This window comes from Betta splendens, chromosome 9 (genome assembly GCF_900634795.4).
Source record: "Betta splendens chromosome 9, fBetSpl5.4, whole genome shotgun sequence".
In the NCBI taxonomy this organism is placed as follows: domain Eukaryota; kingdom Metazoa; phylum Chordata; class Actinopteri; order Anabantiformes; family Osphronemidae; genus Betta; species Betta splendens.
In genome coordinates, this window is record NC_040889.2 from 22,651,048 (window position 1) to 22,664,820 (window position 13,773).

At 45.1% G+C, this 13,773-nt stretch overlaps 1 protein-coding gene across 1 annotated transcript; it reads right to left on the minus strand.

Annotated features, from left to right (window-relative positions):
- Window positions 1-788: 788 nt before the first annotated feature.
- slc1a3a (solute carrier family 1 member 3a) lies at window positions 789-8,964 on the minus strand. Its single transcript, XM_029161414.2, has 10 exons — window positions 8,806-8,964; window positions 8,231-8,522; window positions 7,461-7,598; window positions 4,205-4,409; window positions 4,014-4,056; window positions 3,659-3,927; window positions 3,341-3,574; window positions 3,009-3,203; window positions 2,515-2,649; window positions 789-2,436 (listed from the first exon to the last, which is right to left on the minus strand). Exons 2-10 carry the CDS (start codon window positions 8,412-8,414, stop codon window positions 2,229-2,231), a joined length of 1,611 nt encoding a protein of 536 aa, XP_029017247.1. The 5' UTR covers window positions 8,415-8,522; window positions 8,806-8,964; the 3' UTR covers window positions 789-2,228.
- Window positions 8,965-13,773: the final 4,809 nt, after the last annotated feature.

Here is a 13,773-nt window from a genome sequence, read left to right on the forward strand (position 1 = left end):
CGTTTCGTGTTTGTGCCGCTAGAGGGAGCCATCGGACAGGTTTACCTTACATGCCCCATTCACTGTCAAATGTCAGAGAACGCAAAATTTATATCCCCATTTTTATAAGTGCTGCGATAAAATCTGTTTTGCAAGTGTGGAAGGTACAATAGCGTAACTTAATTTAAGATAAACAGTCCATTACATAAATACAGTAACAAAGAGTATACATGTGAAATTAAAGTTCACTGTGAAATCTGGAGTAATAATACTGTACTGACCTCTTTCTTAACTAATGAAAAATGATCAATAAATATGTGTTTTAGGTAAATACAATATTAATCCATGTGTGTAAGCAAAGGCTAGTCTTATGTTTGTTACATTTAAAATGTGTACAGTAATTAGAATCACTACTTGAACATGAGCAGAATATAAATTAAAAGCAAAACAGGACACATGTTCTGCTTGAAACAAACTAGATGTTTTGTTCTGTAGAGTATTCTGTAATTTTAAATAAAGTGTATTGTCCATAATAAACGCACGTTTTTTTCTGTCAAATCACTCTTTAACCTCAAGGTGTCAGCATAAGCATCTAGTTAAATATGAAGGCCTACTGAGACGTTGTGTGAAAAAACTTGAAGAACAATAGATCAAGGGTTCCAGTCGCTACTTGTCTTAATGAATGTCGTTATTACTTTCAAACACTGAAGGTAAATTTGACATGAGAAGTAACTAAACAACGATTTAAGGGATAATAACACTTAAGAGACTTAATACATGTGGGTATTTAGATAAATAAATGACACAACTGCTGATTTCATTTTTATTAAAAAAATCAATGTAAAACAAAACTACAAATGTTATTCCATCTTCTTTGTGTGTATGCACTCACATGTTTGTTTGAGAGAAATGGTCATATCACCAGCACCTGTAAACAAGACATCTATTCCATTTCCTCAAATATAAAGAAAAGCATTTGACCCTAACAATCAGTTTCACATAAAGAATGAGGGATTATTAGTTTGGTCACTTACAAGAGCATTGTTCCAGTACATTACATACACAATTCTCAAGTAATGCGTTACCATTCAAATCTACAATTAATGTACAGTTTATCTACACTTCTCTATACAAACAGAATATTCAGAAGTTTCTATACAAAGCAACTTGTACATGAATGTTACATTTGTTATAATTCAAAAGAGCTACAATTCAAAACATTGCTTACAAATTAACTAAAAAAAGATGGGGAACGAAATGAAGTCCAATATTTATACCACATATTTCTATGTTATAGCAAAATTTAAGATTATCTACTGGATGTGAATAAAATTTGACAAATCCAACCTACTACCTAATTGCTAATTTAACATAAACCATATTTTAATTCTGACATGCAAATGTTTAAAGCAAATACTTTTAAAACCTTATGAAAGTTAAATACGATTTATAAGAAACATAATTGTTGTGTTTAAAACAATCCTATTTTTTGTGGGTTAACAATTTGTTTGGACATAAATTGGAATAATAACTAAGATGTACAAAGGTTTATTAATATTTTTGGTAGTTTTTTTTTATTTTTTATTTTTGGTGCCGGTTACACTTTTCAAATAATTCAACTTAAAGAGAAAACGTGGCTGTGTGACTTTGGTTTGTCAGCCTCAATGATTGTTGTGATTGGTTTGAGGATGTGTAGTCGAGACAAACGACTTATTAATCCAGATTTGGAAAGACTAGGAACACAAGCATCTGTTCCCTAATGTTAATTACATGTTTCATGTTTCCTAATCCTATAGAACTGTACAGAAGTTTATAAATTGGCAGCTGAGCGTAATCTATAAAGCTGATATACTACACAGATCTTTACCATCATTTCGACCACACTGTTCATATGCAACACTACTCAGTGAAAACAAAGGCAAATCAAAAGGATAAAGCCAGAAACAGTCTGTGCAAATATGACCTCCGACCTTCTGCAGAATGCGACCCACAGCAGTACTGGCCTCTACGGTCAGCAGAGTTCTGAGCGTAGTGGAATATGACATGAAGACCACAGACCACTCAGAAAATTACCCATGGGAATCATCACAACACAAATTCTTAGAAGAAGCAGGTAATGCGAATGCTGTCAGGCCTCTAATCTGAGTCTAGGAGAACATATTGTCTAGAGTCGCCTTTTATTCGTCACATGAGATGAACAGCAGTGCTTTTCCTAATAGTGCGTGTGACCCGAAGCGCGACGCGCACCCCTACATCTTGGTCTCGCTGTCTGCAGGCCTCTCGTTCTCGTACTCGTTCTCCTGGCAGATGAGCTGGTACGGCTTCTTTTCCGCCTCCTCCACCACAGAGTTGCCCGTTTCCGGGTCCTTGTTCTGCAGCTCGTGGCGGGACAGGTGTTCAACTATACCTGCACCGATGGAGTCGCCGAGGACGTTGGTGGTGGTGCGCAGTCGGTCCCTGAGGAGAGACGGAGGAACAGGTGAGCAGAAGACAGGAAAAAAAGAGTTCTTATCATGACGTCTGTCTAATACCTACAGGAACCAATCCACAGCGATGATGAGGGTGATGTCATCGGTGGGCAGGCCTACCGACGTGAGCACGATCACCATTGTAACCAGGCCAGCCTGAGGGATTCCAGCCGCACCGATGCTGGCTGCGGTGGCGGTGATACTGATGGAAACACAGTGTAACAAGTGGAGACAGCAGGAACGTTGCATGAGTTAAATTGTGTGACGAAATCATCCAAGCTAACAACAAGACCTCCATTGTTTATGGCATTAAACAGTTTAGTTTCAAATATTTTCTTTGGAGCCTGTGGTTTTGAGGCCTGGCTGCATTTCACGTGGGTTAAGTGGCATTTCTACCAATAATGAGAAACACATGTAAGTGAAATGCTCTCTTTAAACTGTCAGAGCGGCAGAAGTGATGACTGAATCGCAATTTCTTTGAGGCTAAACTGTACAAAACCATGCAGAGTTAAGTACGGTGTAGCTAGTGATGCTAGTTAATGCTTCAAACGCATCACATACCTGATGGTGAGAATCTGTCCAAAGTTGAGGTCATAATCGTTGACCTGAGCGATGAAGATGGCTGCCAGGGCTTCGTACAGAGCCGTGCCGTCCATGTTTATGGTGGCGCCCACGGGGAGCACGAAGCGGGTCACGCGCTTATCCACCTTATTGTTCTCCTCCAGGCATTTAAAAGTGATGGGCAGAGTGGCGGAGCTGGGAAGGGGTCAGAGAGACAGGACGTGAGAGCAGCACGGGAGCGGAAACGGCTGCTAAGCTGTAGCGTAGCCTCAGATCCAGACTCCTCATCGCCTCTGGCTGCAGCCCGAGGCGGTCGGAACCCGTCCACACACCTGGAGGACGTCCCCAGGGCCGTTATGAGCGCCTGCAGCAGCCCGGCGATGTAAACGAAGGGGTTCTTCCTGGTGATGACGAAGTAGAGCGTGGGCAGGACCACGATGGCGTGGATCAGCAGGCCGCAGATCACCGTCACCGTGTACATTCCCAGCTGGCCGCCCATGGACGTGATGTCGTCCATCTCCACGATCTTGCCGGCAATCAGGAACAAAATACCGACGGGCGCGTACCTGAGGGGCGATGAGGGGCCGTCACTGTGAGTCTGCGCTCGTTCATCGCGACCCCTCCGTTCCGCCGCCGCTCCCCGCACTCACCACATGATTATCGCGACCAGCCTCATTATGGCCTCATTGAGGCAGTCAAAGAAGTCCTTGAGGGGCTGCCCCTGCTCCCTCATGCTCCCGATGATCAGGCCGAAGCACATGGAGAACACCACCAGGCCCAGGGCGTTCACCCCATTGACCGCCCCCGGCACCGGGATCATCTCCTCCCGGGTGATTTCCTGGCTACCGTTGAGTGCGAATACCGTGTCGTTCACTGTCATCTTCACATGAACGATCCTTTTGGCGTACTGCGTCTTGAACTAGACCAATAGAAAGACACAGACAGGTAAAAAACGATCCGATTCCAGGCTTCTTCTTTTCCAATGCAGACAGGTTGGAGAATTACCTGTTTGGTACAAGCCTCAACAAGGTTTGGAGGAAACATGTTTCTGGAAGACACAACAGATAAGTTATAGTTGTGTTATAAGCTCATTTCAATTCAGCGAAAAACAAAACACAGCAACAACATAAAAACCTTGTAGCCAAAGCCTGACACTGGTTTGGGTCTTCAGGCTTCGGCAGTGAGTGTGGGGATACCTGATGAGGTCCAGGAAGGCATCAGCAGGGCTGACCTGTTCTATCTGCTGCTGCTTGGTGAACTCATCCTTCGATCCTTTCCCTGGGTGAATAATGAGCACCATGACAATACCGATGAACACCGCAATGACCGTGGTTATGGTGTAATACATCACCGCTCTCATCCCCATCTTGCCAGAAGCCCTGCTGTCCAGAGCTGCCATACCTGCAGAGGACAAGGCGTAGAGGTGGAGTTAAACCAATGTGATACTTGGAATGTAAGTAAATGTGCTTTATCTATATGGAAACAAAACTCATTTTAAAAGGTTGTGAGGTTGTACACAGGTGAATCACTAAATGACGTCCCTGTGATCTCAGGCTGGGAAAAGGCTGGTAATTATAGGTGGAATGCACAGGTCTTTGACAACAAAGTACTGTAGTCTAGTCAAACCTAAAAATGAAGCCATGTTTTTTGGCTCGTGTCCGGCTGAGACCTAAGTTTGACATGATACAGTAGGTGCAGATGATGAGTCTGATCCCAGTTGAATATTTTTCAACGGATAAAATGCGAGCAGCCGGAAAAAATGCTCGATGATCTGGTTTCAAAAAAAAAAGAAACACCTCCTTCCTTTTTTGTGCCTGTAGTAACGTTTGCATTCCTGGAGGAAAGCTCAGATTCTATTCTGTGAAACTTAACCCGAACCATTGGGTGAGTTTTACTTTACATGCTTCCTGAAAGCCACAGATGAATCCACGTCCTCTGAAGACACTGGACCTCAGCCGAGAAAAGCAAACCACGGCCAGAGACGAACTAAAGACATCACGAGCCATCACGTTTGTGTGAGTCTCGCAGCCTAAAGGCCCAAAGGAGCCTCTGAAAAGCACTAAACCGGGGTTTGGAGGGATCACAGTGGTAAAAGAAACGCACCTCTTCACAGTTGGGTTTGGGAGCAGACGCGCTGCAGCGCGTTGATGCCGCGTTTCCAGCGTGTCAGCTCCTATTACGGCTGTTGTCTGTACTCAGAGCTGCACGGGGCTTTGTGTGACACAAGATATACGTGTTTCTTTCATGAGCGGACACTGTGTAGAGCACAGTGTGTCCAACATGCCCCTGCTGTGGCCCCTCCTGCCCCGACATGCCCCCACCCAGGAATTCAGCCACGTCTTTGGGATCCTCATCCTTCCCTCCCTCATCTTTTTCTCCAATCCTTCACCTCCATGCTCGGCTCCTCCCCGGTTCCCCATCCGTTGCCTGTCGGCCTCCTCCGTCCCTACATCTTGTTGCCCTTATGTCTTTTGATATGCTGATATGCTCCAACCCGTCGCCTCCCGTCTACTGTGACCTCACTCCCTCTTCTCCTCCTCGACTCCTCGGCCCTGGGAAAACCTGCGTTATCCCTGCGCTCATAGAACGTTCCCTAGGTTGTTGTCCGGGCAACAACGGGCGCAGCCTCACCAATTCCATCCTTTCAAAAGACCCAAGATTGAAGGAGAGCAGGTTGAATGACTTTCTTTCTTATATGGGGAATGTTAATGAAACACAAAAGTGGGTCTCTCGGGGGGGCAAAGTTGAAACACAGGACACGGTAACAACACAAAGAGGTTTGTCCAGTTTTTGCCCTTGTAAGCTGAACAGAGTTTGTGTGTGTCTGTCTAACAGTTTCCTCCCTTTTGAATAAATCTGTCATTGAAAATGCAGTCTGACGTTTAGACTGGATCAGAATTCATAGGCCAGTTCCTATTGAATGTGTCTCAGCCCATATGTTTGGTGAAAACAAGCTATAGGAGCTTAGCTCTGATGCCCTTATCCTCTAAAGTATGTGATTCTCACAGTCATGCATTATTGTAAAGCTATTAGGCAAAGGTCGGTTCCCGCTGCTGCTGCAGTTATGGTTCACTTAAGCTGCTACAGAATAAAAATCATTAAATTATTGAGTAGACAAAGTGAAAACCGGCTTTCAATATGAAAACCGTTCATAACAACATATCTAATTTTCAGATATCTATACTGCTATAGACACTTTTCCATTGGAGACATTTAGCAGTTTCATCACCTAACACCCAGAGGAGAGGACCTTGCTGCAGAACAGCACTCTTTGTTGATTTTCGCATGTGGAGCTCCGACCATGTGACATGATGTCAGAGGACGCTGATGTTACGCCCCGCTGCAGCACAAAGCCAGTTATTATCAACAGCATGACTCCGTTATCCTCTCGGGACATTTGTCCCTTTCGTGTCCAGCCTCTGATCCGTCTGTCAATCACTGATCACAGGCTGCACATTGGGTCTCCTTAGGTTTTTTTCTTATAGTTTCTTTATTCACCGCTGCCGGCAGCGTTTGCTCCATGAATCCTTAACAAGCCAAAGCTCCGCATGCCATGAGCCATGCCAGCAGCGGCAGATGGACTTTCTATGTCCTTGAAACTGGAAACGTCAATGTTTGTATTACTCTAAAACTGACACCAAAGTACATTTGTACAAGTTGTACTGAGTGTGTTTTTTGTCCAGAACAAGTCCTCATTCACTTGAAACACAAGGATGGAGATTAGTCCTTTAGTTCTGTTGCATCGGTAACCAAACCATTACAGCATGGTCAGGGCATGTGATTGGGACCAACAACATTAGCTCAACATCTCTCTCACGCTCTCTCTCTCTCTCCCTTTCTGCCTCTCTATCGCTCTCTCTCCGTCATGAGGTCCCACTGACGCCGTCCACCAGGCCCAAAACCAACAAACAGCGCAGGCTGAACAAACAGCTTGCTTACGCTGCCACTCATGAGGTAGGCTCTGGTAGGTGGAGCGAGCAAACAACAAACGGGCCCGCTTCGACCTTCACACACCAAACGCGTTGCCTACACAACATGCGACTCGGGTCTCGTACGGGCCGAGAGCTCCACTAGTGAGAACTTCCTCGCTAGAGGGTGAATGAGCGTTCGTCTGGTGGGGCTCTGTTTTCACAGTGGCTGGATTACTGCTAAGAACATGGTGATACAAACATGTGCGGGTGATAAAATGATTGCAAAAGAAAAAAATAACAAAAGTTCAGATTTTCATTAAAGTGTTGTTGCCAAGAGGTTTCACATAAACCTAGAACCCAGCAACCTAGAACACACATCTAAGGTATATTTAAACTTCAATACAGTTAGAGGGAGTTTTGTTTATAATCGGGTGCTGACTGTCTTACTGTAACTGGATTGCATTAGATTCCTCTGGAGATAAAGGTCAGTGACTCAACATGCTCTAAACGCTTCTTTTAAAGAGTTAAAAAGATTTCATACCAGTGATGAGACTGGAAACCAGCAGCGGCAGCACCAGCATCTGGAGCATCCTCATCAGCAGCTCTCCCGGGAAAGAGAAGAACTTCACCTCACGGTAGGACATGTTATAAGGCCGCAGCGCGAAGCCCAGGATGATGCCTACAGTCCCAAGCAGGAGGAGAAACCAGGAGACCAAGCCTTTATTCAGTAAACGGTTCCTGTTTCATGTCAGCATACACATAGCTGGATAGAATCTACAGTCACATCATATCAGCTTTGAAAAATATTTCGCCATATACCACGCTGTGTGTACTGAGTAATAATATACTTTTCGAAAGGAGAGGGGGGAGCTCACACACAGAATACTAGCGATTGTGCAATCATCCGTTCCACTTTCTCTGTTCTTTCTCCGCTACCAGTTCACCCAGTTCCACCTCAACAGGAAGCGAAGAACATCTTGATGTTATCAATCCATCAAACGGGTTTGTTGTGGCTCTGGTGTAATTCTAGCAGGGCTGCAGATGTGCAGGTGGCGGGTCGCTTCCTGCTCAGCACGGCTCAGAGGTTAACGGCAGCCGGCCAGAGGTCAGATGAGGGGTCAGGACAGGGTCTGTCTGTGAAGATGGGCCCAGTCCTCCGTTCTTTCATCCGCTCAGCGTGTTTTTATTGCCTTCCTTCTTCTGAACTGAATTCGTCACAGCGGAATGATGGAGGAGGCAGCAGACGTGGCTCGTCTTGTTTTGAATAGAGGGCGGTGAGAACATAATAGATGTGTAATTAATCAAACTCACCAATAATGACGGCGGCCACGGTGAAGATCACAAAGGCGTTCCTAACGAAGAAGCCCCTGACGTCGTTCTTTGTGATGTTCTCCACTCTCTTCTTGGCCCGCAACGACCTGGACTGGATCCCGGCTCGGATCTGGTGGAGGCCACTCCGCGTCCTCTGTGGGTTCTCCCCGTTGCTCTGAGTCATGGCTGCCGCTGGAATCTTCAGCTCGGTTCCAAACTTGGTTGAACGTGACGTCCGCTGAACTGTGTGACAGGTGCTGCAGAACTGGACTCTCTGCTCTTTGGTTTGAGCCTGTTGGGTGGGAGAAAGTATGAATAACCAGCACAAAACACAGGTTCTGATGGATTGTTCCATGATGAAAAGGTGAAACTGCTGTGTATCCTCAGCTAAACTCCCAGGAAAACGCTCACAAATGAGTGAGGAACACGTGTCTTAAGCCTCAGCTGTGAAGGCATGCAGACGTCTCCACGCACACGCTAGACAAACTAACACACGTGTACACACACAGCTGTTGAACAAATGGCAAAAATGCATTGAAAGTTATGCAAAGCATAAAAATATTAAGATTCGGTACCTTTAGACTTCCTTTGGAATGATTTGGGTTTCTTGGGATTTTGGTTTAAAGCACAGCCAGCGGGAGAGACACCGCAGAGCTGTCTGGCTGCGGGCTAGTCAGTGTGAGCACCCAGCAATGAGGAGGAAGGAGGGAAAAGAGGTGAGAGGGGAGGGGAGAGGAAAAGGAGGGAGCGTCGGCAGGGAAGAGGCCATGAAAGAGCCAGTGAGGGAATGGAGGCGGAGGAACGCGGCGACACAGGGAGGAGCGGATACTAAATAAGCAGAGGAAGGTAGAGGAGGGGGCGCTTTTTAGAGAGAGAGAGGGGGGGGGGGGCTTTGGGAATAATGAGCTTTCCAAGCAGGAAGGGGAGAAAAGGCCTTCTTGTGTTCTTCTGTCTTCTTTTTAAATGGTTTTTCACGCTTGATAAGTTCCGGCTGATTAGAGGTTCCTGTGGATCAGGATAAACAGAGAAATTCCTGTGCTCCAAAATAGATGGAAGTGGATTATCCATTCACACGTCACCTGGACACATCTGTGACAGACTTACTTTTCAGTCAGTCAGTCAGTCGTTCAAACTGTGTATTTACACGGGCAAAGGCCGATTGGACCATGTTGGGTTGTCCAACCAAACTGAACAAGTAAACAGTCCCTCCGCGCCTGTGGTGCAGGTCCTGCATTCGCTTGGCAAGGAATCTGTGCAAACAGTGGCACGCATGTGCGTTGTGGAGGTGTGTGGCAGACGAGCACTGCGGGTCGTTAACACAGAAGCACTGGGAGACGTTCAGTCAGAACAGTTGGGACGGCGCTGGAGAAGCCGATGCTCCGCAGCTTGGTTTGGCAACGAGGTGCAGGAAATCACAGCCTGGCGTTAAAGATGTTCTGCGTGTTTGTGTGCGCGTGTGTGTGTGTGTGTGTGTGTGTGTGTGTGTGTGTGTGTGTGTGTGTGTGTGTGTGTGTGTGTGTGTGTGTGTGTGTGTGTGTGTGTGTGTGTGTGTGTGAGAGAGAGAGAGAGGCGGTGTTGAAGGAATCATTTCTGACTCACACAGAGTTTAAGTTCGGCAGATGATGAAGTGTCATCAGGCCACACATCACTTCATGACAACTTGTTTTTTGTGTAGAGGTGTGTAACTACAGTATGAGTGTGTGATTCTGTTAATGCACACACTGTAAACTGTACAAAAGTAAAGGTGTACTAAACCTGCTTTTAGTTAAATGGCGTTAAATGGTTTCTCAGAGATGCTGAGATACAGAAACAGGCTGTTAACATTCAAACTGCTCAGAGACTGAATATGGCGATGGCTCCATCATCATCCACCATCCCCTGAGCCTCAGGAAGCAAAGTTACTGTCATAACATTGCATTAGTTTTAGTTTTGTGTTGTGTTGGTTTAATTATATTATTAAACTCCAGTGTTGTTTAAACTCCAGTCAGAAGATTTTTGTTTTTCCTTTAAGCAAAGAAAAATCACATGCAAGTAGTTATTTCATCTCTTGGGCAGTGCCCATATGGAGCAAGTGTCCTCACAAATGAGTTCATTCATCACATTTCTTACACAAACCTGAAAAATATGAGGACAGTCAAATCATGGTTGAACATTGTTCGTCCGCACCAACACATTCCCCTCATTTAACCACTGAGCATCTGGAAACCTTTACTTGGGATCCCGCTGTTCCTCGGCCGTACTGCCGCGACCCGCATGGCATCTGTCACACAGCTATCTCAACAAGCAACAACAGACAACAGACTCCTTGTTTCCAGCGGGAAGAGCAGCGGGCTGATGAGGCCTTTAACGGAGGCAATAAAGCCATAAACACAACCCAAGAACAACGGAGACACATGAAGCAGACATATTGCTTTAAAAGTGCTTCTGGAGGGAATCTCACAGATTTATTTGCGGGTGTTTGTTATAATTAAATATTACATTTAATCCAGACTATCCTCCTAAGGGCGGCACGGTGGTGCGGTGGGTAGCACTGTCGCCTCACAGCAAGAAGGTTCGATTCCCGGAGGCGGCCCTGGTGCCTTTCTGTGTGGAGTTTGCATGTTCTCCCCGTGTTTGCGTGGGTTCTCTCCGGGTTCTCCGGCTTCCTCCCACAGTCCAAAGACGTGCATTAGGTTGATTGGCTTCTCTCCATTGCCCGTAGGTGTGTGAGTGAATGGTTGTCTGTCTATGTGTTGCCCTGCGATGGACTGGCGACCTGTCCAGGGTGTACCCTGCCTCTCGCCCGTAGCCAGCTGGGATAGGCTCCAGCACCCCCGTGACCCCGCACTAGGGAGTAAGCGGTTAAGAAAATGGGTGGATGGAGTATCCTCCTACTCATTCAATGTTGCCACCAACCTTCACTCAGTTCATCACACGCTTCCTCTCATCCCTCCAATCAGCCTCTCACTATAAGAGACCTCAGCATCTTACATCTCAAACTCTAAATAACAGGCTGGTCTCATATTTGATAAATAACTAATTGGATTTATGATTTTTCCAACATATTTGTAAAAGTGTTCTTTTACTGGTATCACATGTCATGCTGGGACTGACATCGGTCCAGTGGACGTCCTAGCTGCTCTTGGACTGTTGTTACAACATATTATGTAATCAGCCAGCTACAGACAGACTATAATAGACATTTTATGCCCAAAAATCACAGGCCGTGCCCTCAGTGTCAGCATCACTGATTGTGGGTAACTCTAGCTGGCACAGTCTGATCCACCAAACCAGTGGATTCAGATGGGAGTGGTCCACTCCCAGGGGGCTGATGTATCCAGGGCAGGTTATAGGATCTGCTGTCTACGGTGGCCCTCTGGGGACACACAGAACTGGGGCCACATTGTTTGCCAGCATCATTGTGCATGAGGGTTTCCCATGGATCAAATGTTACAAACCCAGGGGTCTCAGCGCACTCGTAGCCGTTGTTCAGTGGACACGATGGGAGATGAGGCCGTTCACACGCCGCTTCTCACTGGCCTGAAAAAGGCGGCGCTGGATGTGGTCCCAGTGGCTCAGGCTCTGGATGCAGAGGAGTGATGTCTGGATCTATGGACGTAGGTCTGAACTCAGAGGGGAAAGAATGGTATTAAAAGGATACGTATAGTAGAATTATTAGCCTTATGACAGCTTCTATCCTGTTGGACTTAACACCATTCTTTACTTTGTTAGATTATGTCATATAGGATCATAATAAATAGTTGTTTTATTGTGATGAATCCCGCAACCCATGACCTTCTGACCTCAGATTCATGAAGGCACATGACTCCACGTGATGATCGTAGCATTAAAATTAAAGATTGGCTCATACTGTAGCTGACTGTGCAGCTTCCCCTCCTACATTTTGTCACTTCTGATGTGATCAGCTCTGACACTAAGTGACTGCACAGCATTTAACAGATTATTAAGGTCATCAACCGGTCATTTGGAGAAAACAATTGCAATTTTTATTTATGGACAGAAAAATATTGAATCGGACATGATGCACTGATGCACTGGTTGTACAGCCAGGATATTTCATTTCACACAGTATGAAACTGTGTGCTACGCGTTGAGTTTCCCAGGTAATCTGTACCTGATGGTGCCAAAGGGAGTGACTGGAAACCTGACCGTGTTTTTGTTGTGGTGTGTGTTAGGTTCTAAGCGATTACAATGCGACACCCTTTTCTTGTATCATAAACAAATGGGTAAAAGAATCAGTCCCTCTATTAAAAAGAGATCAAAGAGGCCTGACAGCAGCATAAAAACAGGAGAATAATAGCATGAAAGAGACACAGTTAGCCTGAGCTCTGTGGGTTTCAGATCAGACATTAGTTTGGCGCTCACAGACCATGACTACATAAGCAAATGTATTCAGAGTCTATGAAATAGTTGCTATTCTGTCGTCATTGTCATTATTGTAACGTCGTGCAACAAATTCATCAACTCCATCTAGTGGTAAAAACAGCACAATCCTCTTTATACATTAAAAAAGTTATGTTATGTTAAATTATGCCCAGCAACGTCAAAAGTTACATAACTGTATCTGGGAAAAAAATCATTGTTACCAGAAAATGTTTTTTGTAATTTATTAATGTTTTCTTTTTTTTTTCTTTTTGTCCTTGTGTTCATTATCTCCTATAGATTTATTTGATCAGCTTTCCATTCATCTGTACAACTGAATGGTCAAACCTCTTATTCCACTAATCCACATCTAACTAGTGACAGAGCAGGGGTTAAGGTGAGACTCTAGGCTGACAGATGGCTTCACTAAGCACCTGCCTGGTTTTATCTGCACTGTAGCCATTCGGATCAGTGCAACTAGTCTAGCAGCAGAAACCTAAAGGGGACAAAGGGACGGAGAAAAGTAATACAGCAGAGACATCAGAAGCTGTAAATGAACCAACAGAATTGTTTGCTAAACATAAGCTAGATGGAGCAGATGGACCATATTTCTGAGGACTCGCTGGACATATTTGGACCAGTGTGGATAGATGCACTGGGCATTTCCACAGCTGACAGCTATTGGTCTATGTGTCTGAAACTAGTGGAGCTACTGAGTCTGGATGTGCTGACCCAGTTGGATTTTTTACTGGAACATCGACCAGCGTGCTTCAGTGTCTTGGGCCCGCTCGTTTCTGACGAGCCATATGTGTGGGTGTTCCTTGAAAACTGAGAGGACAGTCGGACGTCTCAGATTCATCCACCTCGTTAGCTAAGCAAGCTTCAGACATGGACTCAAGACAACCTTTTCTATTTTGTCTTATCAAGTTGCTTCCTCTTCGAAATCTACAATGGGGATTTAAGAGTGAAAAGGAAATAGTACAGTATGGTTTCAATGCAAGTTAAATGTAAAGGTATTTAGTATGCAAACCTTGTAAAACATCATAACTGTGACTATGTTTTGTCATTAATAAATGAAAATAAACTGGAACAATATTTTGAACTATTGCAATAAACCAGTCAAGTCAACTATTAAGACTGTTTATTCCAACAAACAATTGGATTTTAATAAAGCTCATGTT

Excerpts from the sequence above, each read along its gene's own strand:
- slc1a3a (XM_029161414.2), bottom strand. The coding sequence starts at position 8,414 with ATGACTCAGAGCAACGGGGAGAACCCACAGAGGACGCGGAGTGGCCTC. Across the intron at positions 4,410-7,460 it reads GGTTTCCAGTCTCATCACTG|GTATGGCAGCTCTGGACAGC; the intron begins GTATGAAATCTT and ends TGTCCTCTGCAG. Across the intron at positions 3,575-3,658 it reads CTGGTCGCGATAATCATGTG|GTACGCGCCCGTCGGTATTT; the intron begins GTGAGTGCGGGG and ends ATCGCCCCTCAG.